At 36.3% G+C, this 23,538-nt stretch overlaps 3 protein-coding genes across 18 annotated transcripts; all 3 read right to left on the bottom strand.

The window, feature by feature from the left end:
* Window positions 1–1,213: 1,213 nt before the first annotated feature.
* On the bottom strand, window positions 1,214–4,782 carry LOC148690935 (uncharacterized). The gene is made up of 7 exons (XM_088685132.1): window positions 4,479–4,782; window positions 4,321–4,383; window positions 4,173–4,223; window positions 3,050–3,132; window positions 2,226–2,270; window positions 1,897–1,991; window positions 1,214–1,698 (listed from the first exon to the last, which is right to left on the bottom strand). The coding sequence occupies exons 1-7, from the start codon at window positions 4,714–4,716 to the stop codon at window positions 1,626–1,628; spliced, it is 648 nt and encodes a 215-aa protein (XP_088541258.1). The 5' UTR covers window positions 4,717–4,782; the 3' UTR covers window positions 1,214–1,625.
* A 4,033-nt stretch (window positions 4,783–8,815) lies between these two features.
* LOC148690934 (uncharacterized) lies at window positions 8,816–14,755 on the bottom strand. 10 transcript variants are annotated; one of them, XR_015956249.1, is made up of 9 exons: window positions 13,798–14,684; window positions 13,577–13,688; window positions 13,058–13,108; window positions 12,142–12,283; window positions 11,907–12,017; window positions 11,732–11,798; window positions 11,550–11,632; window positions 9,330–9,459; window positions 8,816–9,113 (listed from the first exon to the last, which is right to left on the bottom strand). XR_015956249.1 is itself a non-coding variant. In XM_088685181.1 (7 exons), the coding sequence occupies exons 3-7, from the start codon at window positions 13,083–13,085 to the stop codon at window positions 9,076–9,078; spliced, it is 399 nt and encodes a 132-aa protein (XP_088541307.1). In that variant the 5' UTR covers window positions 13,086–13,108; window positions 13,577–13,688; window positions 13,798–14,704; the 3' UTR covers window positions 8,816–9,075. The 10 variants fall into 10 exon arrangements, 3 of the variants coding, with proteins under 3 accessions (XP_088541307.1, XP_088541308.1, XP_088541306.1); XR_015956248.1 differs by having other exon boundaries at window positions 9,330–9,437; window positions 13,798–14,682; XR_015956247.1 differs by having other exon boundaries at window positions 13,577–14,755.
* Window positions 14,756–17,740: 2,985 nt separating this feature from the next.
* On the bottom strand, window positions 17,741–23,274 carry LOC137747374 (uncharacterized). 7 transcript variants are annotated; one of them, XM_068487477.2, is made up of 14 exons: window positions 23,014–23,152; window positions 22,090–22,208; window positions 21,793–21,854; window positions 21,605–21,692; window positions 21,466–21,527; window positions 21,257–21,389; window positions 20,622–21,050; window positions 19,487–20,104; window positions 19,199–19,360; window positions 19,006–19,113; window positions 18,827–18,910; window positions 18,506–18,677; window positions 18,374–18,419; window positions 17,741–18,120 (listed from the first exon to the last, which is right to left on the bottom strand). In XM_068487477.2, the coding sequence occupies exons 2-14, from the start codon at window positions 22,186–22,188 to the stop codon at window positions 17,967–17,969; spliced, it is 2,217 nt and encodes a 738-aa protein (XP_068343578.2). In that variant the 5' UTR covers window positions 22,189–22,208; window positions 23,014–23,152; the 3' UTR covers window positions 17,741–17,966. The 7 variants fall into 7 exon arrangements, with proteins under 7 accessions (XP_068343578.2, XP_088541519.1, XP_088541517.1 ...); XM_088685393.1 differs by lacking the exon at window positions 23,014–23,152 and adding an exon at window positions 22,565–22,605; XM_088685391.1 differs by lacking the exon at window positions 23,014–23,152 and adding an exon at window positions 22,463–22,501.
* Between the last annotated feature and the right edge of the window lie 264 nt (window positions 23,275–23,538).

Below are 23,538 nucleotides of genomic sequence, written 5' to 3'. Positions count from 1 at the left end.
GAACAACACGTTGCATTGCGATTTGTGTGGGAGTAGACACTAGACAAGGAAGAAGGATGAGAAAAAGGAAACAAAGGTTTCGGCTTTGTCTCTTTCTCGGTCGCGATCTCGGTGGAATGTGAAAAGAGTGATCTGCGTGGTCAGGTCCTGGTCCAGGTCCAAGCACAAGAGAAGAGAAAGCTACTGGGGAATAGCACTAGACCAAATAGTGCGCATTTCAGTCGCGCTGCTTCTTAACATTGCAACTTCTATACTGAGCTGAGCTCTGGGAAGAAGGAAGGGAGAGAATCCTAATTTTTCTTGTTGGGTCTTCCTAATCGTTGTCCAATAACAGTACACCAACCCGACCCAAACAAAAAGAAAAAACACCAAATGGTCGTTAAAGAAAGAATAACTTTAGCAAGAAATGATTTCTTTTTAACCTCGTTGCATTCTCTCCTTTTGTTTCGATACGTTGAAATGAAATTTGAATAAATTTGAGGAGAAATTTTTTAGGCTAAACATTTGTTCATTTTAAAATTTTGATTAAAACGCTTTAATTAATATACACATCAGCATTTATTTATTTAAACTAAATGTCATTTTTTAGTACCTTTACGCTCAAATGCTACTATATATATTGATTTCCCAATTTGGCATTCTCGAGACATATTATCCAAATTAAACTTCCATAATTTCAGGGAAGATCAAAAGAAACTTTCAAGTTTAATTAACTCTTTGTTAATAATTAATCTGATGGACTTTAAGCATACTCATCTCTTGTTTTTGAACTTTTACTCTATGTTTTTTTTTTTTTTTAACATTTCATACTTTCTACATCTCAATTTAGAGACAGTTAGATGAGATGCCTCGTTTTTCTATTTATATTGGTATGTTTGAATTTAAATGTACCAATAAATTAAGATAGGTTTGTGATACATTTTTGGTACAATTTATTTATATTTGTAAGTTTGGATTCAAATGTACCATAAGTTTTAGGTACATTGTGGTACATTTATTTAAATGAACTAATAAATTTCGATGTAAACTATACGTTTGTTTTACATGTACATATGGATACCTTTTCTAAATTTTGTTGACATTTGTACATATATTTATATGGTAAGTTGTCAGAATAAAATTGGAAAAAAGAAAGGGGAGAAAATTGTATGAACAATATGTGGCAGCTATTAACATGTACATACAAAACCAAGCATGCCGAGTTTGGAAAAAATTTGTGACTTAAATTGTTAATTTTCAGAAATTAAGAAGTATCAATTGTGATTCATAGTGGGACTCTTGGTCCATTTCAATGCAATGGCATGTTATGTAATTTTTTAAAAGAGAAATGGGCTTCCTTATAATCTCCCGGAAAGTAATAATGCTTTGTCTGACATAATGTAATTTTGCTGCATCAAGATAGCTCCCAAACAAGCTGGGAAATGCGATGCCAATAACTTAAAGACTCCAAGTGCCTGCACTAGTTCTGACCCAGATTCAATGTTGCCGTCTTAACTGCCTCAACACCGCAATCCAATCTATTGTATTAATTTCACTGCACCTCTGAATCCCTTACTTTTCCCATCCTTCCCAGCTTGTGTGTTAAGTTGTTTGGTACTTCTATGTTTCCTCATTCCAGATGAACACTAGGCAGGTTGGGTGGTTTCAGTTGGGCCGGATTCTTCCAAATCGCCACTATCACAGGGTGCCTCACCAAAGCTTTACGTCGGAAGTACACCACATGAGAAAAACCCAAAAACAAGGTTAAAGTAAATATATGTTGTTGCATAATACCATATGACCATTTTATATATCAAAGAGGAAAAATTGAGGAATATATAGAATGATCACATTTGGAGAGAGCACCTAAAATTGCAGAAAAGTAGATACATGTACCCTATAAGAGAGTTGCACTACCTGAAGAGTTTTTCAAATGTTTTTTTCACGCCAATGACATCAATGCCAAAAACCTCAGCTGCCTTTTTCCCGTATTGATAGAAAGTAACATTTGGCTGCAGCAAAAGTGCAAACACCCACAAATTATTTTTCTATCTTGATATGAAAGTAGTTAGTAGGGCAAAAATATCCGTAAAATCAGCAGTCAAGTATAGTGTTTCAAAACTATAAGTTTATAACACAACCTAAACCTTTTTAACCATGTTGGTAAAGACCTGAGCTCTTAAAATGGAACAGTGGAGGCAAGTATGGACATTTATATTCAAAGAAAATAAAAGAACATCACTTACCAAAGTAGTGAGATTGAAAGGGCCCAAGTTCCTTCCAACATCACACTGCAGATAGAAATAACCATGTTAGGGTCTATTAATTTTGCGAAGTGCTTATATTCAAACTTCAAACCCAGCAAAGACATCTTAGACAAGCATGTCCTCTAGACCGACAGTTTCAAACCCAGCAAAGACCTTTTAGACAAGCGATGTCCTTTAGACTGACAGCCACACCACTCCAGCCTCACAGTCATCCGCCCTGGCCCAGACCCACGACTCACCTCCTTTAGACAACATTACCAACAAAAATAAGACATTTAGAGGAAACACACACCTCTCCACTCCCGCCCTCTACCACCATCAACAATGGTTTTGGTGGTACATTTACTACTTCCAGCACCTTGCCCGCCGTGGGTGTCACTTTTATGGTTGGCGTAAAATTGTTGGAAAAAAAATTATATGGTGCTGAACTTAGAACTTTGCTGGGTCAGGCAATAAACTCCTCAATTAAATTCATAACAAGAAGTTGCATAAGGGAAAAACCATACTGAGCAAGCAATGTCTCGTGCTACCATAATTTCTACTCTCACTCTTCCTTTAATCAATTAAAATACAAATTAAATTTACATCCAAGCCTGCAAGTCCAAGCAAGTTAGTTACTGCCACGTGCTAGGAACTAGGATGTAAAGCATTGCTAAACTTAAGACCCGTGGCTTGATTTCAAAATTTACCAGTGCCTGAGTTGTTCTGACCTTTTATCTAAAGATGGGATCCAAACAGTTCACAATGAAACTTAAATGACTGCCAAAAAAAAAATGCTAATCAAAGTTAAGAAAATACCACACCTCAGGAAGGACCAGCTTATAAACTCTTACGTGTAGGAATCGCCCACTGAGTTCTAAAATGACTGGAGATAGAAGTTTATGAGCTGCACAGGGGGTATAGCAAACATAAGTTCAAAAGCAGCTGTTTATTGCAGATTACTTGATCACATCAGTCATCGGGCTTAACTAACAAAACATATAAAATAAATTTTATATATACAGTCTTTCTTCATATAGGACGCCCCATCTCCCGGTAAAGATGGGATGCACGCATTGAGTTAACCTCAGTTCCACTCAATTTTCTTCAACTTTAATCCCTTTTATCAAAATAGGCGTAGAACAGAATCATCATTTACATCTTAGAGTTTAGGTTTCTAGGCTAGGGCTGGTTAACTGGGTTGGTTTTAGGTATAAGAATACGCTTCAGGGACTATTCTAGAGCCCTATGAATTAATGGGAACAAAGTTAAAAGAAAATTGAGCACAAATGAGATTTTCCCAACAAGTCATGAGGAATCAAAATTTGGCCAAAACTATTTGGATATTCTATTGTGAATGTCATGTTTAAGAATGGGAAAAACATAACAAACTTGAGAAATCGAAAAACAAAATAAAAAAATAAATCACACCAAGAATTAACGGGTTCAGCTACATCCACAAGTCAGCAACAACAATCTTTCACTATATCACTAATGAGTACAAAGGATAATCATGCCCAGTCACTAGAATTAAGACTTTATGAAAAATTTGAAAGAACAAGAATAAGAAATACACTCTTATCTCTCTTATTTTCTCCTTCACAAACTTTACCCATCTCTCACTCTGACTCCTATAGTGCTAAACAACTTATTGTTTTGCTCCAATTCAAAACCCAACAAAGGTCTTCTTCAATAAGGAATACTAATCCTCTGGAATCTAGTTATGTATCCTTCTCCAATTGAGAAACTAACTCCAATTGGGAAAACAACTTCAATTTCAAATGGAAAACAACTCCAATTGGATAAACAATTTAATCCTAGACTTGGGACAACTCATCATGGGTTGGAAAACCCCAACATATTCTTGGGTTTCAGATTGATTCTGAAGAAGAATTAAGCAACCCAGTAGATACAAAATTAAATGAAATTAATTGGTTTACAACTTACAAGCCTTGCAGCTGGATGAAGTGATGTAGAAAATTGCTGACGCATAAGCACCTATCCCAACGAATCAAAAACAAAAATTATTAAAGAAAGTGTATAGATCAAGCAATTCAAAAAAAATATAGATATACAAGTAAATAACAAACATTACAGCGAACATGTTGAAGTTCGTTCCACAAGTCAACAGGCGCCTTAAGGATGTAGTTTGAGGGCCCTGAAAGTTGAGAATTTTTAAAACTGGTTGAGTGTCAACCGCAACAGAAACAGCAATAGAAAGTTGCGGAGAAAGAAACAGCAACAGAAAGTTACCGGTGGGTTTATTGGGGCGTTGTTCCTCCCGACGACGATAGTCTGCGTGACTCCGCTCTGGGATGTGAAAGGAAGAAACTTTATTTGTGTTTGGGATTGAAGCAGTTAGGGTTAGGGTTTGGGTAGTTCGGAATTGGAATTGGAATTGAGATTGGGATTGGGATTGGACACAATTAAAAGGAAGCTTGTTGCGATTCCAAATCAACTGTCGTGCAAAAATCCCTAATTTTCTCGCCATTTTCAATTTCTGTCGTCCACCTTGGGCCTTCGAAATGCACAATAACTAACGCCTGGGTGAAATTTCCAAACCAAAGTGAGTTTGTTGCGCCGGACTATCTCGGACTGGATTAGCTTCAAGGACTAAGCTGGACTGGCTTAGACTAGACTAAACTGGACTAACTTAGTGAAGCGTTTGGTGCAGTATTGGACTAAGAAGCTGGATAATAACAAATTCTAATATTATTTTATTTAATATATAAATTATTAATATTTTATTATGATCTTATCTTTTTCTCCATCTTTTCTTCTCAGACCTCTCAATTCATGTTTCTTTCTCATTCCTGGTCAAACTCCTTATTGATTCCAGTTTCTATTTCTCTGTCCTCCCTCCCTCTCTAGCTATGCGTTGTTCGAATGGAACTTCACGGCTCCAATTTTCCCGATGAGTTACAGGTTTCCCGATGTGTTTTTTGGCCAACCCTCATTAAATTGGATGAAGTTAGCACGCCAAAAAATTCATCACCATCCCTGGACCGAGATCTTAGCTTTGCATGCTCGAATTTGTCATGGATTTGAAGAAGCCCAAACAGGCCGAGACTTCCAAGCCATTTTCCGACCACATTTTGGCCTCGATTCAAGTAAAATCGTAATCTTGTCACTCCCAGCTTCAATTTGGTATATTTTATATGAAAGTTGGTTGTGAAATGGATCTAAAAGAGAGTCGGGAAATTAATGATTGATCTAGGTGACCGGCGATGACGAGGAGTCTGTCGGGAGTGGTCGTTGAGCATGACAAGGACGAGAAATAGAGGATAGTCTTAGCTAGTCCCATGGTTATTGGGGGGTCTCACTAAGACCTCTTAGTGAAGGGTTTTGTCCATGCTAGTCCCCTTTAGTCTCATTAATGTTAGTCCCAGCATGGAACAAACACAGTATTGGACTAATAGCTAGTCTAGTCTAGTCCAGTCCAAGTTAGTGAGGGCAAACAAACGCCCCCTAAATAGCTAGCGGCCGACAACTACCGCCTGAGTGACCTCAAAAATGCAGAGCATGTTTCATGGGTGAGCTCCACGAAAAAGAACTGTTGTCTGGACGATTGAATTGGGCCCCGAATAATACCATTTGCATCAACCGGATTGGTTGGAGACCATTTGTTCTAGGGATGGGTTGGGCCCCAAACACCTCTATTTGCCAAAACCTTTTTGGTTGGAAACTATAGGCTCGTTTGGATGTGATTTTAAAATAACTGAAAACGTTTTTAGAGAAAATATTTTTGGATTGGATTCAGAAAACTGAAAGCGCTTTCAGTTATTTCAAAAACACATCCAAACGAACTCTATTTGTTTTAGGGTTGGATTCAGAAAACTGAAAGAAAAACAAAAAAAAGCTTGTTTACGTAACCGTAATCAAATTTGAAGATATGAGATTGAGAAGAAACTAAATTGAGGAGTTGGAATGGAGTGGTATCAGAATCAAATTGTTTACTAAACTTTTCAGAAGTTAGAGTAGGAATAGTATTGGACCATATAAGTCGTTTACTAATTCACATAAATCGGAATGAAATCAATGTGATTACTAAATTGCCCATATTCTAGTAATCTATTTTACATGCTATTTTTTATTTTGTAAAACTTTATTTTATTGTGACATCTCGTCCGTAATTTATCGTATTTCATTCTCTGGCGCTGAAGATTACAAAATGCCCATGATGGACTGGTGGAAATCTTATGTGGACATTTGAGTCCTTGTCCCTCTTTGTCCTTCTCTTGTGTTTCTAGATGGTACATCTTCTTATAAACATGTGAGCATTCAAGTCCGATTTACGCACTTGAGGGACAAAATGTACTCTCAGGAATCCACAACTTGTTTTTTCAAGACAACAGTGGGTGTCAGTATTGCAGGTTGCACACTCTAATATTGATGGCTTATTCCGTGAACTTTTTAATCAAGTGGGCAAGTAGGCCCGTTTACGTTAATATTTTATTTATTAGGCCTTGTGCTTAATTAGTTATTGTTTGAGCTTGATCCAACTACACATACATATTTTTGTAATGCTCATTACTGTAAATGCGTATGCGTGGAAGCATGCGTAATTGAAAATTGGAACTACAGTGAAAATTTACCATATATGCCACCGATCACAATGCCATAACAATTGCTGATAGAGGAGTGATCAGAAATAAAAGATGGAGAAAACGATAACTTCATTCCCTTTTTTTTTTTTTTTTTTTTAAATTTATGATTATGTACGTGCATATGTCCTCCATTGCCCCATATATTTCAACCCATTTGGATCTCAAAACCAAATTAGATTTCAATTAGGGACTGGGATTTGAATATCCAAGTACCAATTGCAAACATATTCAAGAACAAAATTACATTGATGTACTTACTAGGTTACCATATTGTGATGGAGGATAAAGTTTTTCAAAATGACCTCTATTTAAGCGGGTATTTCAAGTGCCATAAAATAAGTGAAGAGACATAGAAAAAATATCATTTCCTTCACTTATATTATAACATGCAGAATACCGTTTGAAAATTCGGTACTTGAAGATCTTTGGGCTTTCGGTCATAATAAATTCATAATTTGAGAAAATGGTCAGTAAAAATTATGTACTTGTGAGGAGTGTATGCCTAATTGAAACTAATGTAAGTTGGCAGATGTTCAAGAATAAGTTATGTGAGAATTCAGAGTAAGTTATAGGCATAGCTTTCTAGTTATTTTAAAATTGAGTTTGCAAATCAGGATCTTTTCATTACTTTTCTACACTCCTCTCCACAAAAAATACAAAACACGGGGGATCAAAACAGAGTATAGGCCAGACAAAGGAAGAGGTTGACATGGCACAAAGGAGGAAGAGATTGACTATATATGACCGGGCGTGCTCTCTTTCTCCTTTATGCCTCTTTGTCAACATCTGTCTTTGTTTGACCGACACTGTATTTTAATACTTTGTGTTTTGTCATTTTTTTTTCAGCCATGGTTTCTGTTGAGTTCATGTGTAGAGTTTCAGTGTTGTATCCGGCTCGGGTGTTTCCCAAACCACCACGTTCTACTTGTTGTCTGCCGTTCGCGGTGGTGTTGCTCAGTATTTTCCCAAAGCTTCTCTCGCCGACTATCTCTTGTTGATGGTTGTGTGCAGGTGGCGCCTGTTGAGGTGATGATCGGCGGTGGACGGAGGATTGGATGGCTGGTTGCTTCTTGGATTGGCGGTGAAGAGCATAGTGGATGTTTCTCGAATGTTCGTTTTTGTTTGGACTTCATTGTTGTTGGGCTCATTTTATGTGTTTTCTTTGTTTTTAGGCCCATCCTTTGTTTGTTTCTAGGAATAAATTGGGGCTTTTGTTTTGTTTGTAAGTGTGTGTTTGTTTTAATAAAAACTCCTCATTGGCCATCCTTTTAGATCCCACTTTTCCAATAAAAAAAAAATGTAATGATATAACCTGATTTGCAAACACAATTTTAAAATAACTAAAAAAATTATGTCTACAGCTTGCTTGAATTCTCACATTACTTCTTCCTGCACATCTGCCAACGCAGATTAGTTGCAATTAGGCCTACAATTCCTGACAAGTACATAATCTTCATTGTCCATTTTCTCAAATTATAAATTTACCATGATTGAACGCTTTCCATCACGAGAGAGATTTTCAAACGGCACTTTACATATTATAATACAAGTGAAGGAAATAATATATTTTTATAAGTCCATTCACTTATTTTATGATAGTTGAATACCCGCTTAAATGCAAACTAGTTTGAATGTTTTATCTTTTATCACAATGTGGTACCTTGTATTTGTAGATAAGTGTAAATTGGTACTCTTGAATATGTTTGGAAGGTGCTTGAATTTTGAAATCCCAGTCTAATTTGGTTTTGAGATTCAAATGCGCAAAATTATGTGGGGCAATGAGGGACCTAGACACGTACATAATCATAAAAAAAATTGAATGGAATGAACTATCTTTCTGATCACTTCTCTTTCAGCCATAACAATTATGCACAAACATCATAATCTTTTCTGCATTCTTGCATGATTTGCATAATAGTCTTATACTAGTAAAAGTGCCCGCGCGTTGCTGCGGGTGTTTAAAATATTTTGATAATATGTACATACGGAAAACAGAATTTATTGAAATTAGATTTATATACCTAAGATAGAGATTGGCAGTGTGCAATTCCTCACTGTTATAAAGATAGAGATGCTATGAAAGTTATATTCATGTACAGAAGTTCATAACATCAAAAACGTTTAAATACGAAAAATATTCATGTCCATATCAGAAGCTTGGCACCACACATCTGCTCAGTGTTTTTTTCCTGGTCAATCTTTTGGTCTTGCTTGTTTGGGAATGACCATCTTTTTCTTGGTCGTCATGTTATTTTTTGCTTTGTCCAGAATTTTTCTCTTGCTATATATTAAGAATTGGAATCAGTAAGAATTGAATATAAAAAAAACTAGATGTCTTCAATCTATTTAACCAATGAATTGATGGAAGAGCGAAAAAGAGAAACAAAAAAAGGCCATTATTCAATTATATGGAGAATTACTTGATACGTAGAAAAGGTTTGAAAATTAAACTAACATTAAAAAAAAAAAGAGATGAGATGGAGTGGAAATCACATACCAACATCAAGCTTAAAATTGTAGTGCTCATTTGTAGTGCTATCTGCAATTAGTCCTATCAGGAGCTTCTGCGCTTCTGAACAGGTTGATGTCTCGGTCTTTTCCTTAGCTGTATGTGTTGGAAATGTGCCCTAAAACCAATCATATGATGATACTTTATGGACATTTCACATGTTAAACTAATCTAGTTTAATATTAAGGGCAAACATTATTGTTTGAGACGTCTCATATAAATGTTATATGCTTAAACGATAAGTCCAAGGAATATGTGATTGGAAGAATGCGATCTAAAGAAGTTAGATTCATGAGACCATTCTTTCGTTGACACATCCTAAACGTTCCTGATCATAGGATTGTCAATTGGGCATTGACAGTCCGTTAAGATCAGTACGTGCTATGTCTTCTCTCAGGGAAAGTGACTAGTCTCGAGTCATTGGTGTGTGTGACATCAAGACAAGTACGTAGGTGCTCAATAGAGAATGAGTTCACTGAACACGATCAACGAAGAGTTCTCATATTCATGTCACATGAGAACTCATGGTTGGGATAATGCAAATTAGTCTTTTGACCTGAGGCATCACAGTTGTCTTGTGGTTAGGTCCTTAATCTTTGATTATGTCAAAGTCACTCCATCAGGAGGGTGTCCACGACATCGTTGGGGTTAAGCTACTTAGCCATGGAGGCAAGTGAATGCGCAACAAGGGATCTCTAACCTTCAAACTGTTTGAGGGAGAATACTCTATGATATGATTAAGAATCTTTGGCCAAAGTATAAATGAGATTTAGGAATATGTTCCAAATCACATTCAAGGTAATCATATAAGCACAAGACTCACATTGGATAGTAGACATGAATAAACTATCAAACCAAACAATGTGGTCAAGAGTATTGTATTAGAGAAAGACCGTATTGCATTTGTAATCCTAAAACTGAATAGGTTCTCAACCTCTTCTGATTAGCTTGGGTAACCATGACATGCTGCTAGGCGTCAACCATGGTTTGTGGAAGCCCTAAAAGTGTATTATCACTAACGGGAGAATTGAAAGTAAGTTTCAATTCACAATCGATTAGAAAAGAGTTTTAATCGCCCACTGCCTCGCTAAAAGGAACCTAATGGATCGTTCACCGAGTAAGGTAGAGTTTGAAGAAACAACGGAGATGAGTAAGAATAATTAAATGGTTTAATTATTTATCTAAGGTTAGGATTAATTAATATGTTAATTAATCAAACGAATAAGTTCGTTAAAGACCTCGGGTTAGTTTTGGGCCGCAAGGCCCAATGGGATTTGAATGTCAAGCCCATTAACTCAAGTTATATGACAACTTGAATAAACAAATGGCTTGAAAGCCCAATAAACCCTATAGGCCGGCCATGTTAGAAGAATAGGGCTTTTGGTCCATTAGGTCACTTATTTGAAGGGACTATATAAAGGACTTTATAGCCTAAAATTCATTAAGGGTTGTTTTTGGGGAAAGGATGAGAACACAAGCTCTCCTTTCTCTCTAAAATTTCGGCCACCTTGGAGGGATCATCTAGCAATCAAACTCCTCCAAGGTCACTCATTTCTTCTTCATTATGTCTTGGTGATGAATCATTAGAGGTTCTCAATTTTGGGAACTTTGGAGAAACCTTTTTCATCCATCCAAATCCATAGATCTAAGATGCAAGGAATGAATGCCCTCTCTTTGGGTGATTAGCCTTTGTTTAAATACAAAGAGGAATCTACAAAGGTATATATTTCAACTCACTTTGTTTTGAGTTGATTATTGGTTCACCATTTTACTAGGCTTTGAACATTCATGGGTAATGTTTTGTTTTTAAGTGCATGCTTGCATGATTCCGCCTTTAATTTGTTAATTGCGTGCTAATGATGTTGCCTAAATGAACATGTTATCTTCCAAAATAATCCTTCAGTATGTACATTGTAGACTTGGGTAGATGATAAGTAGAAGAAAATAAAAATATAAGTTAAGGTTACAACTTAACTATCTATGTTGATTCATGTCCAACACGTAATAAGAATAGCGAATCAGTTTTCATCTTGTGCACTGGTTTGTCATTGTCACTCGAATTCACAAATTCATTTACTCCAAATTTCTTAGTTATGGCCAGGGAAAGAATGTCTAAGCAAAAATATGTTTCTATGTTTTCCCACTAAACTACCTGTTAAACCAAAGCCAAACGTCAAAAATAAAAAATAAAAAATAAAAGATAAATACCTTCGTCAAACCTCTTGGGCTTCAAGTCCACTGACTCCACCCAAATACTCTGGCGCCTCAGAAATTTTTCCACCTTTAGTAGCCTAGATCATCCATGTATCAGTATAAATACGGAAAAAAAAAAGTACATGAAATTTATTAGAACAAAGAATTTGAGATCAACAAAGTTTGTCCAAACTTACAACCAGGCCAATAAACAACAACTAAGGATAATTTTTCGTTTTGCTACATTGAGAGGGGAACCCAAACCTGATATTAAAAAACAAAATATTCAGTAATAATGCAAACGATTCAAAATGTAGTATCAGTTGAGGATGCATAATTCAAGGCTCTAATGCATTGAGTACGACACCAAACCTGTTGGTATGGCACAACTAAGGATGCAAACTTTGTCCAACTGAGCAAGGAGCTTGATTTTGGAAAGACGGCTAGAATGAACAACAATGTATTCACTCGAAGTAAATGTGCCTGGAAAACTCTACTCATAGTTTACAAATATGCAATTCTCAAAGCTTAATCATATAAAATCATATATATATGTATATATATATATTATGTATATTATATGTATGTAGTAGATATTATTGCTGACCTTCGGCAGAAGTAGAGTTCAGTGTGATAAACTGAGGTATATTTGACCTTTATCCTCATTTCCATGGCCTTAGGTGGAGCAATTTTCACCCTCTCCATCACCAACAGCTTCCCTGCTTCCCATGCAACCGCTGTTGCAAAATCTACAACACAGAAATCCCAAATTGAAGATTATTAAATCTCTATAAAGACATGCGAAATGAAGAACAATGGACCTAGCAGGCAAAGAAGCTGATTAGTGTTCATAAGAAAGATATTTTAGTTTTAATTACCTTATATCATGAATAAAATAAGGATAGATTGTGTTTACCCATTTTTTTGTGCAGGAAAGAAAGCTGGTTTTGCATGATTTGGGAATGACCTTTTTTCTGGCAATTTTATAGGATTTGATCAAATTTTTGCACGTTTGTCTTTTTGGAATGTACATTAGATACAATTTTGATTGAACATATGAAAAAGATAATGTTTTAGTATGGTGTAAATACAAAATTACAGGTGTGTATTAGTTGGGATAGCAAAAGCTTTACAAATGAGATTATAATTGAGGGTTAAACTGCTCAGTCATCATATGCATTCACAGAATGTAGACTGATTGGTATGTTTAAGCAGTAACGACAACAATTTTGGTTTAGGATAGTTAGCAATATGTGTAGTACATGTATGACTCTAATTGTTTCTTAATAATTAACTATTATAAGACTAAAATCTCTTCTCAAGCTTGTAAAGAAGCTTGAGTTCAAATTGATTTTTCTAATTCGAACAAAACTCTACTCAGATACTTCAAATAATGGAAATCATACAAAAAGCAAGCATCCTGGTAGCTAGTTAGTACATGAAATCGTGTTATTGTTAATAAGTTAAACATATGAGAGATAATTTTATGAAAATAAACAAAAGATAGTGGAAGAATGGTGTACCTTCAAATGAATGATGATTGGAGGCCATGCTATACAGAAAAGCTGGTTATGCTGTAAAATAACAATAAGCAGGAATAAATTTGTATGCATCAAATTGTTTTCAGAACTGGAAAAGTCAGGAATATTGCTAACTACTTGCTGGGAGAATTTTTTAGGTGTTTTTGTTTAAAACTGGCTCTACAAACATGCATCAAATAAAGTATGTAATTCTACAAATAAAGAGCACCTATGTAATTTATCAATCTGCCCAGTTTTCATAGATTTCATAATTTATCAACCTACAAACATGCTCTTCACAAACCGATTGACTTTTCTGGTTCATTCGAAATACCCCCCCCCCCCCCCATTAACTGAAAAACAATTATCAATTACAAAATAAGCATGTAATCCGATCAAACCCAATATCCAAGCAAATAAAATCACACAAAATTAAACACTAAAAAGAAAAACACAAACTCCACTGATCCAAATAAGAAACGGAGAGACAATTGTGAAAAAATGGAGGCAGGGACGGCATACCCAAACCAACAGGAGCGTTCCAGCTCATGCGAATTCTCAGACTTGTCAGTAGAGGAAGCCAAACACAAAATATGCCTTAGCCGACAAATTCTCAACAAACCGCTACAACTCACTGCAAAAAGAAACTGTCAGGGTTTCATTCAAACGAACACAAATTTGAAAAAAAAAAAAAGAAAAAAAATTATTATGCAGCAGTTTTGGAAGATAGCAGAGTTCAATACAATTTGCCGCACGATAATTTAAAGGCACGCCGTGCTCAGTCCCAACTCCGGGATCGCCGACGAAAACAGAGACCAACGCTCTGAAATTCTTGCACCAACGGTCGCGAACGCTCGAAACCAATTTTATAAGCTTCGACAAAACGTTGTTGTCAGTTTCGACAAAACCTTGACTACCTTAAAATTTTGATCCCGACGATGGCAAGATGAGAACAAAACGCTGACCAACAAAGGGTTCGTCACCGGAGAAGACCGGAAACAAAACACCCAATAAAATCAAACAAAGGGTTGCACACCGGAGAAGACCCGAAACCAAATCCAAAATAAAATTAAAGTCAGGATCTCTTATAAAGACTATTCTGCGAAGAAAGAGCAAAGATTTGGCAGCAAAAGAGGGAACGATGAAGAGGGAGAAAATCGCACAGCCCCTACCATCATTCTAGTCATATGCTTTGGGTAGATTTGGATTTTGTCTGAACCTGATTAAACGAAAGAGTGATCCCTTTCTTCTTTTGCTACTGTACACCAATTCACAGGAAATTCAAATCTACCATCTTCTTGTGCAATCTCGAAGTGTTGATAAACGAAAGAGTGATCCCTTTCTTCTTTTGCTACATTACACCAATTCACAGGAATTTCATGGGCTTTGAGGACATGACAAGCGATAAGAAGCTTATCTTGCCTTCCATGAAATAAATTTTGGCCTCTCTATACCCTTGAGTTTGAATTTTAGACATGCATTAAAAAAACAAAAAGAAAGCAAAACATTTCAGCTACCAAAAATAAATAGAAATTATATGGGGGAGGTCAATGAGAGCCATTTTTTTTTTGATAACCTTGATTTGAGCTTTCATTTTGAGTTGAGTTGGGTACATGGAAATGAGGTTTAAACTGAGAGAGGGGTATGAAACTCTTTAAGCTGAGTGTGGAAATGAGGTTTAAACTCTGTGAAGAGAGTATGGTGGTGAGTTCTTTCTCGGTTTGGTCTTGTTTTATAATAAAATGAACGATTAAGCATGTACCACAAATATAGTATAAATAAAAAAAATAAATATCTTACGATATCACCACTTTATCATAATATATGATGTACTACATTGTATTCCAATCACGTTGAAAATTTTCCATCTGAATATATAGGATGAATGCGGTTTTGATATGTATGTCAAGTAAGTCATTTTATTTTTTGTGAATTGAGGGATGAAGACGCCTCATCATGTCAGTCATTTTTTTATAGCGTTGTGATAGGTCTTTCTAATATGACATATGCATGGGTGATAGGTCTTCTGATTTAATATCAACATTATGAAATTATGTTGGGACTCACTAAGTATTATAATACAATTAATTATATTTTTTTTTTCAACCTTCTTACTAATTGTATTATTATATATGGTGTATCAAGTCACTTAAAAATTCTCCAGAGAGAAGGCTGCTGTACTACCCTAAACAGTAAAATCAAAGACATTACTATTCAATTAGAAAATGAAATGAATCTAATTGATAAATGCATAGCATAGCTAGTTCGCGTAACTATAGGGATGACTTAGAAAGCTCTCTCGTATGTAACGAATTTTTAAGCCTAACACGTAGATGATACAAATACGGTGACATGGAGCACTTGGTTATTGGACTTCATACGTGAAACAACTTACTATGATACTATAAAAATAGTTAGATTTATACCACAATTAATTGGTAACATGAGAATTGTATATATACAAAAGCCCCTAGAGGTGGAATTCACTCTTAAAAATATAAAACCCCAAATCACACACATCTAGTGGTGAAGCTACGTGAGGGCGATGATTGGTGGCCGTCCCTCCCCTCGCCGGAAATCAAGCCTAGGAGGGATGGTTCCCCCCACCCCCCCCCCCCCCCGGATCAAGTAAGAAGTGATGAAATTCCGTCTAATTTTCTAGACTTTTGGGTTTCCCTCCTCTATCGCAGGCTGCATTTCCATTAGAAAACAAAAAACAATGGTTGCCTCACCAGTATTATGAAGCTTGTGCACTGGAAGTACGCCGAGAACTCTCTTAAGGTCTCCTCCTAATTATCTACTCATAACTAGTCCCAACGTCAATTAATGCCAAGGCAGCTGATTGACATTAACATTATCCATTATTCTAGCGTTAGATTTTACAAACGAGTTGTGTTTATCGTTATGGCATCATTATACCCGATTCATTAACCAATTGATTTAGAATTTAGGTCGGGTTAACAAATCGTGCAATGCCCTGTGGAGTTAACAAATTGTGTAATAAGTTGCCATGACCGCACAAGAGGGAGACCAAATCATGGCACAAAGTTTTGTCATGCATGCGTTTAATCAGATTGAACTTACTTGAATTTTACAAGGAAACAAGAGCAGCCACACAATTTATAGCTTACCGATGCATGCATTTATAATGTTTGTCCTTAATTTGCTGTAGTTGGTATGACAGATACAGAGGTGAATTTAATATTGAGAGAGGATATTCGTCAGATTTTTTTTTTATGAGGATCACGAAAATCCTCTAATCACATCCGTTCATTATATATTATGTGAACAATTTTTATCAGGTATTATTTATATTCAATTTTAAATAAAAAAATTTACAACGATTTATGACCGCATAATTTATGATGAACAGATGTGATTGAAGAATCGTCAAAATCCTCACAAAGAAAATCCAACAACTATCCTCCTAATTTAATATTCTCGATTTTTGGAAATTACAATGTACACGAAATTATTAAATTATCTGTTACTGATTGAAACAAACTTGTCAAAATTACCTTATTTCGGATTTTATACGTAATTTGTTGTTGACCAGGCAACATGTTTATGTCTCCCGCCATTGCCTTTCTTTCAGCCTCCATGTGAACCTGATTAAAATCTAAAGCAATTAGATTCAAACACCAAAAGTTTAAGGAAGCCACAGTAAATATCAGGGCTAGTTTGGTATTATTGTACTTTAATAAAAAAGTGATTTTACTGTGATGTGAAAATAAACTCATTTTTGTTACTTCATTTTTTTCAGTTTTTTTCATTCAAAACTGTGAAAATAAGTTGTTTTTAAGTGTTTACCAAACATATTTTTGAACTCAACTTTTTTTATATCCATTTTTTATAAAAACAGCTCAGTACTAAACCAGTACTATAAAGTATACTACTAGTCCATTTTTCCATTGTTCACCATCCAAATAAGTCTCTGCAACAAATTAAGAATATATTTCACTTCTTGCTCAAACCGAAGATAAATCAAAGTTTTCGCACAGTCTCTGCAACAATGAATAATGCAAAGCTGGATTCTACTGATTCCAACTACACTTGAAATGAAGCATTAAACATAACACTTTTTAAAATATACCTTGAGGAAGGCATTGTTCATCGATTTCATACAATCTTCTTGAAGAAGATATTGTAAAAACTTAAAGACTTAAAAACGATGAAGAAGGATTCTGAGCTAGTTTGAGTGTGGTGTATGAATTAGGATGGATATAGGGTTTATATGGACAAAAAACAAAAAGGATGAGATTGTAGATAATGCCACATGGCACTACGTGATTGATTGAAAATCTTATCGTAATCTTGGCTACATGATTATAAACCGATAGTGACACGTGGCTCGTCGGGATTGGTCCAAAATCTTATCGAAATCTATCCACACAATAGCACTATCGAAAAATAACACATGAAGTGACAAAATTGGTTAAAAATCATATCCGAAATTAAAACTAAATTTTTTATTATTTTATAATAAAAAAATTAATAATATTTTAATACAAATTAACTAGACTTTATGCCAGCGCATTTTTTAATGATGGAGATACATTTCGTCAATTACTGTTCATTAAGATCAATTACTATTTATTTGAATGAATTAAATGAGTTGGATGTGCGGCTAATAGTTAATTTAACCGTTAGTTAATACAGAGCCTTAGCGCGTCAATGGGAAGTCACTTAATTCAATAGTAGTATCCCTCTTACTTGCAATATACTGATGCTTTAACAATACAAAATAGTACATGTGAGAACATATGAACTAATTTCTGACAAGATATTTACAAAGATACACACGCGCGCGCGCGCGCACACACACGCGCACGTATTTACTCGTCACACTTGATCTTCGACTAGAAAGGATGCAGACTTCCTCCTGAAGATGCTTTACTGAAACAATTTTCGATCATCCAAATGGGTTTCCTCTTATTGAAGAAAATGTTTCTGAGATGCTGCTGGGTGCTGGGTATCTGACGCTTGGTTGCTGAAACGGTTGCTGAGTTGTGGTTAGGGATCCAAAAGCAGCTTCGTCCCTGCCAAAGCCGCCAACTCCTTGCGGTCTACAACGATGACATTGACAGAAAGTTAACAAATTAGACATAATCGCAGACGAAATTTGTGAATATCATGCACGTTGGTCCATTCATGCAAAACAAAAACGTAAGAGAAAGCAAGACATGGTGTTCTGATAGCATATGCTCTGCAAAATATAGGGAAGACGACAATGGCGGAGCTATCAAGGGCTGCCAATGTCGAGCAAACTTGCCTCCAGATAATATGGTACAAAGGAGATAGTTAAGAACGATAATTTACCTTAAAAATTGCACATTATTAGGTAATTGATGCCCCAAGTACGACCCTGAGATGATAGTATTAGACATAATACAAGACAAGAAGCCAAGAAAGAAAGTTGACATGAAACATAAGGTAACAAAGTGAATTTACTTGGAGAGAAAGCATTTGCGAAGGAAGGCGAGTGTGAAGGCATCATCATGGATTCATTAGTTGGAGACTGGGGTGTCTTAAACTGCGACATAGTAGGAAGGCTCGAAGCATGCATCAAGCCTGGTACTGGCACGTTATGCAGAGCTCCTTGCAATGAAGACATGGAAGGAAACTACACGACGACAATATGTGAAGGTTAAAAGGTGAATGCCAAAGATCTGAACTTTTATTTCGTGATAAGAAAACTAAGAGCATAAACTTTAAACTTTGCAAAAAAGAGAGAACACGATATACGAGATATCAATTGAATGTTGTGCGTACATGTGTGGAAGTTACTAGACTTTTTTCTTCATCAAGATCAAAAGGGTTTTTGGGTTTTGCTGGACCCGGAAATACTGGAGCAGGCTGTAAATGAAAATAACATGTCACTACCCTCCATATTGTAAGCAGAAATTAATACACAACATACTCAGATTTGTAATTTTTTACGCATTATATACCGTCGCAGTAGGGTAATACTGCATGCTGTACCCCATTCCATGAGCTGGAGCAGTATGCCAGCCTGAAGCTTGTCCAGGAGCTGATGAGTAACTTGCAGTAAAAAGGTCCTGCAGAGAATTTAACAAAAGACAATCAAGAAACATTTTACCGGAAAAAATGCATATGTATGAAGCAAATAACATAATTTCATACCGCTGGGAGTTCCTTTCGCATACTAGAATTCATTTCCACTTGGGATTTAGCTCCACTGCCACTGTCGGTGTGTTCAGCTGGATTTAACATAGATTGAGATGATTTTTCAGCAGGAATACTGAAAGATCTTTGTATGCTTGGTTCCAGTGACAAATTCCTTAACTGCATATGTATATACATTAAGCAACAAGGTAAGCAAGTCGTGTAGCAGATAAGAAAATTAAAAATTATCATTCGAATTCATGAATTGAGAGTAATTAATTAAGGAGAAAGCGATTCTCATCTTACCTCACCATTTGAAGCTCCAACTCCATAATTGACATGATGTGAAGTAGAACCACTATCCGCAGCGAAGGATATAGAGGACTGATCTTGCTGTGTACTTAGTACTAACTGCTTCTCATCAGTTGCTTTTACAGTGGTGTCGCCACCAAAAATAGCAAGATCTTGCACAGGACCTGCATCAGTAGGTTGTGCTGCCACAGTGGTACTAGTCGATGTAGATGTAGATGCATTACTTGTATTAAGTAATGTTGGCATCTGCTCTGCAGTTGCAGCTGGGGAAGCACCACCGGGGGGCATGGTGTTTATGCCCGCAGTTGAGGGAGCACCATCATTGCGTGGTGTCTCAGATGCATTACTCACAGGAACAGATGAGGGACTTGCCAATTCAAATAGCAAAGATTCCAGAGGGTCTGCATTTGGAACCGCAGTTGGAACCTGAGGTGCCTTCTCCGTTGAAGATGATTCAAATGAGGCCCAGTTGTTATCATTATTGGGTACAGGTGTTTGTTCCAATTGCGATTCTGCAGCATGTGGGGGCTCAGAATCAGTATTGAAATCAATCAAGCTTAATACTTTTTGTTCCACCGCATTCCCAACATGGCCACCAGTAGATTTAATTTTCTACAAAGAAAACCACAAACTATAAGTGCATATTTTTCTTGAAAACCGTCTACAAAAAGAGTAGTCGGAAGCTTGATAAACTTTTTGGTAAGGTTGGCCTTTCTACGCCTTTAAGTGTCCAGGTGCACGGATCTCACAAAAATAAATTGATAGACAGCATTGTAAGAATTTAGATTCAGGATCTCCTGTACATAGAACCCTCCCCTAGCCACCCAAAAGAGGAACCACTACGTGCATGACCACTTATGTCCATGTGAGGGAATGCTAAATCAGTACAAATAGAGTAGGGACATATAGAATAGGGAAAAGTACCCATTGTTCTACGCCAACAGAAACCAAAACATGCTTAAAAAAATACTACGGAAATAAGAATGTGCATAACAAATAATGGGTCTCATGAAGGAGAAGTGCATTACAACCGCATAAAAAAATAAAAAATTAAAAAAAAAAATTAAAAAAAAATTAAAAAAACCTATGCTTCAAAGAACTAACCATCATAACGTAAGCAGCTACCCACCTGATTATGAGCAGAACCATCAGTATCCTTCTGATTTGCTGTGGACCTTTCACCAACCTGCGGAGGAGGCACATTTTCCCCTAGTTTATCTTTAACAGGGGGCGCAACAGGAGAACGGGAGCTTTCTGCGGTCTTCTTATTGTCTGGTGTCCTGCTTTGGACCTTGTATTCTCCACTTGAGGATCCTCGTTTTTCTGCCCGAATCCTATTATCAACTATCTCGAAACGTAGAGGAGCTTTCTTAAAACCACCACTTCTTGAATTTTCTGGAGAATATTGAGGACTTCTTCTTTCATCATAGTAATATCTTAAATTTCTTCCACTTGGACTATAACTATAACTCCGTTCCAACCTGCTATCATCATGGAAGCTCCTGGATCCAGTATGATTTCCACCAACCCTCCGATTATCATCAGACCCCTCAATGCTCTGTATTAAATAAATAAGAATCTTTAACTGGAAGCAACCAACAAGAATCGCATCACTACAGAATTAAAATGAGGTCTATATTTGTAATGCTTGCTGCTGTTGATATTGTATGCAAATCAGGAATGACCAAGTTCTCCACAAGACAAAAGTAGTATCATACGAAATAGAAATGTATTGAATAGGCAATCTTAAAATAAATGGCTCACCAATTGCAGCCTTGGGAGCTTGTTGCCACTCCTCTCACTAGTGTTGATACTCCTCGCGCCGACACTCCTCTCGCCAGTGTATTTTCTATCAATGTATACATGCTTGATAAAACTCCTGAGTCCATGAAGATTACTGCAAAGTAGTATGTGAATTAGAAAACATCCGATATGAAGTATTCCATACTACAAAGAGATACATGCTTAATCACCTGGCATCAGGGTAAGAATGGTACTGAGGATCCCAATCTTTAAAATAAATTTGTCTAACTCTCTGTAAATGAACGCTTTAGTAAGAATGTTAGTGGATGAGAAAGAATGATAGTGAGACAAATGAATGTACATTCTCACCTCGTTTCCCCCTGCTTGAAGTGCACTAACTTCTTCTGCATTAAATTTGGCCATTGACACTGATTTTACTCGGTGAGTGAACTCCCGACTGGACGATTTGAAAATCTTAATTGGTCAGCACTGAGAAGATGCAAAATCAAAACAATCCCACGCAGAACTTATGATCAAAACCAGACATGACTACTTACTGTACTCCACTACAATTTGTACAGACGAATGTCATGAAGGTCGTGCAAACATATTGTGGTCCCTGCACAATGAATACATGTTTAAAGGAAAACTTCATATATTCACTCCGCAAGAATCTTCTCATATATCCTTCTAAGCACATGGGCGTGCATTTACGGATTTCAAATATTAATTGGCAGATATTAATAAATACAGTGTTTTGCTGCTTCCACTAGTACAATGCTGCAGATGAAGAACCATTAATGATGCCTGTAGTTTCACTTATTTGGGCACAATATAACAAGAAGACGCCATACCAAGCTATTGCAGTTGATGCATCTTTTATTCTCGGGAAGTTTCAAAAGACTGCGAATTGTTCTTTCGATTTTCTCATCTTCCTTCGACCCTTTTCCCATTTCTCAGAAAATTATGAAACCTGAACAGAAAAAAGAGAATGGAGAAATAATTATTGCAACAACCAACACAGCCACTGAGCTTAACTTTCTCTTCCTCAATTTTCTCACCAAACCGATAGAAACCCATAAGGAGAAAAAACAACCTGATTATATAACCAGTGTAGATTAAATCAATTTCCGCTTAAAGAAAATATGGCTCCTCCAATATCCAGAAAATACAGTGTCATCTTCCAAAAATAATTCAAATATCATCCATAAAAGTAAACTGAAATACCGTATCCTGTCTCTTTTAAAGAAAAGGGAATCCCTTTTCAACCAACCTACATGCCAATGCAATATATTACATCAACATCACTTTTTCAACCAACCTACATACCAATGCAATATATTACATCAACATCATTTTCCCTCCTTCTCCTACATTTTCACAGCAACCAAACAGAATCAAAATCCGATAAAATGAAGCAAAATAATTTAAACAGATGCAAATGTTATTGCATGAACATCAATTACCCTCCTTTACTTCTCCTACATTTTCTCAGCTACCAAACAGATGGAAACGCAGGTTTTGCCTCCAATTATTATCAAAATCTGATAACTGAAGTAGAAGAGTAAAAACAAATGCAAATGTTGTAACACGAACGGCAATTACCCTCCTCTACTTCTCCTACATTTCTCAGCAACCAAACAGATGAAAAATCAGTTTTTCACTCCGATTGTTATCAAAATCCGATAAATTGAAGAAAAAATGCAGAAATTTTACTTTCTTTTCCTAAATTTTCTGACCAACTAAACGGAAAATAAGAGGAGAAAATCAAAACCAACCTGATTATAAAACCAGTGTGGCAGCTCGAATCTATGTCTGCATCCACAAGCGAGCAGAGAAGAAACCCTATAAATTGGGAACCGAGAGAGAAATTGAAGATAATAAGCGTTGCGGAAGACGATCCGAGGAGGCTGAGAGTCGGACATTTTTGGTGGGAAGTCGGTTACAGAGGCAACGGAGGGAAAGAGACCAAAGGGAGAGAGTGAAATTTGCCGATTTTACCGCTTAGCAATTATAGCCGTTGAACCCTTGCTGTTTTTTGAACGGTGCTCAAGTTTCTCTGTAGTACCAAAAAAGACTTCCAAAGTCTTTCAAATTAAGGCCGGTTTGAATGTGCTTTTAAAATAATTGAAAACGTTTTTGGTGAAAATATTTTTGAAACCAATCTTTTGTAAAAATACAAGTAAATCCTGGAAAATCACTTAAAGTACTTCTTGGAAGAAGCACATAACTGGTGCTTCTTGCGGAAAGCATTTAAAATGCTTTTGGAACCCAAAAATATTTTCTCTAAAAGCGTTTTCAGC

Source organism: Pyrus communis, chromosome 15 (assembly GCF_041283825.1).
Source record: "Pyrus communis isolate YQ-2024b chromosome 15, ASM4128382v1, whole genome shotgun sequence".
Lineage (NCBI taxonomy): Eukaryota > Viridiplantae > Streptophyta > Magnoliopsida > Rosales > Rosaceae > Pyrus > Pyrus communis.
The sequence above is the reverse complement of the archived record's forward strand: the minus strand, read 5'-3'. Positions and strand labels throughout refer to the sequence as shown.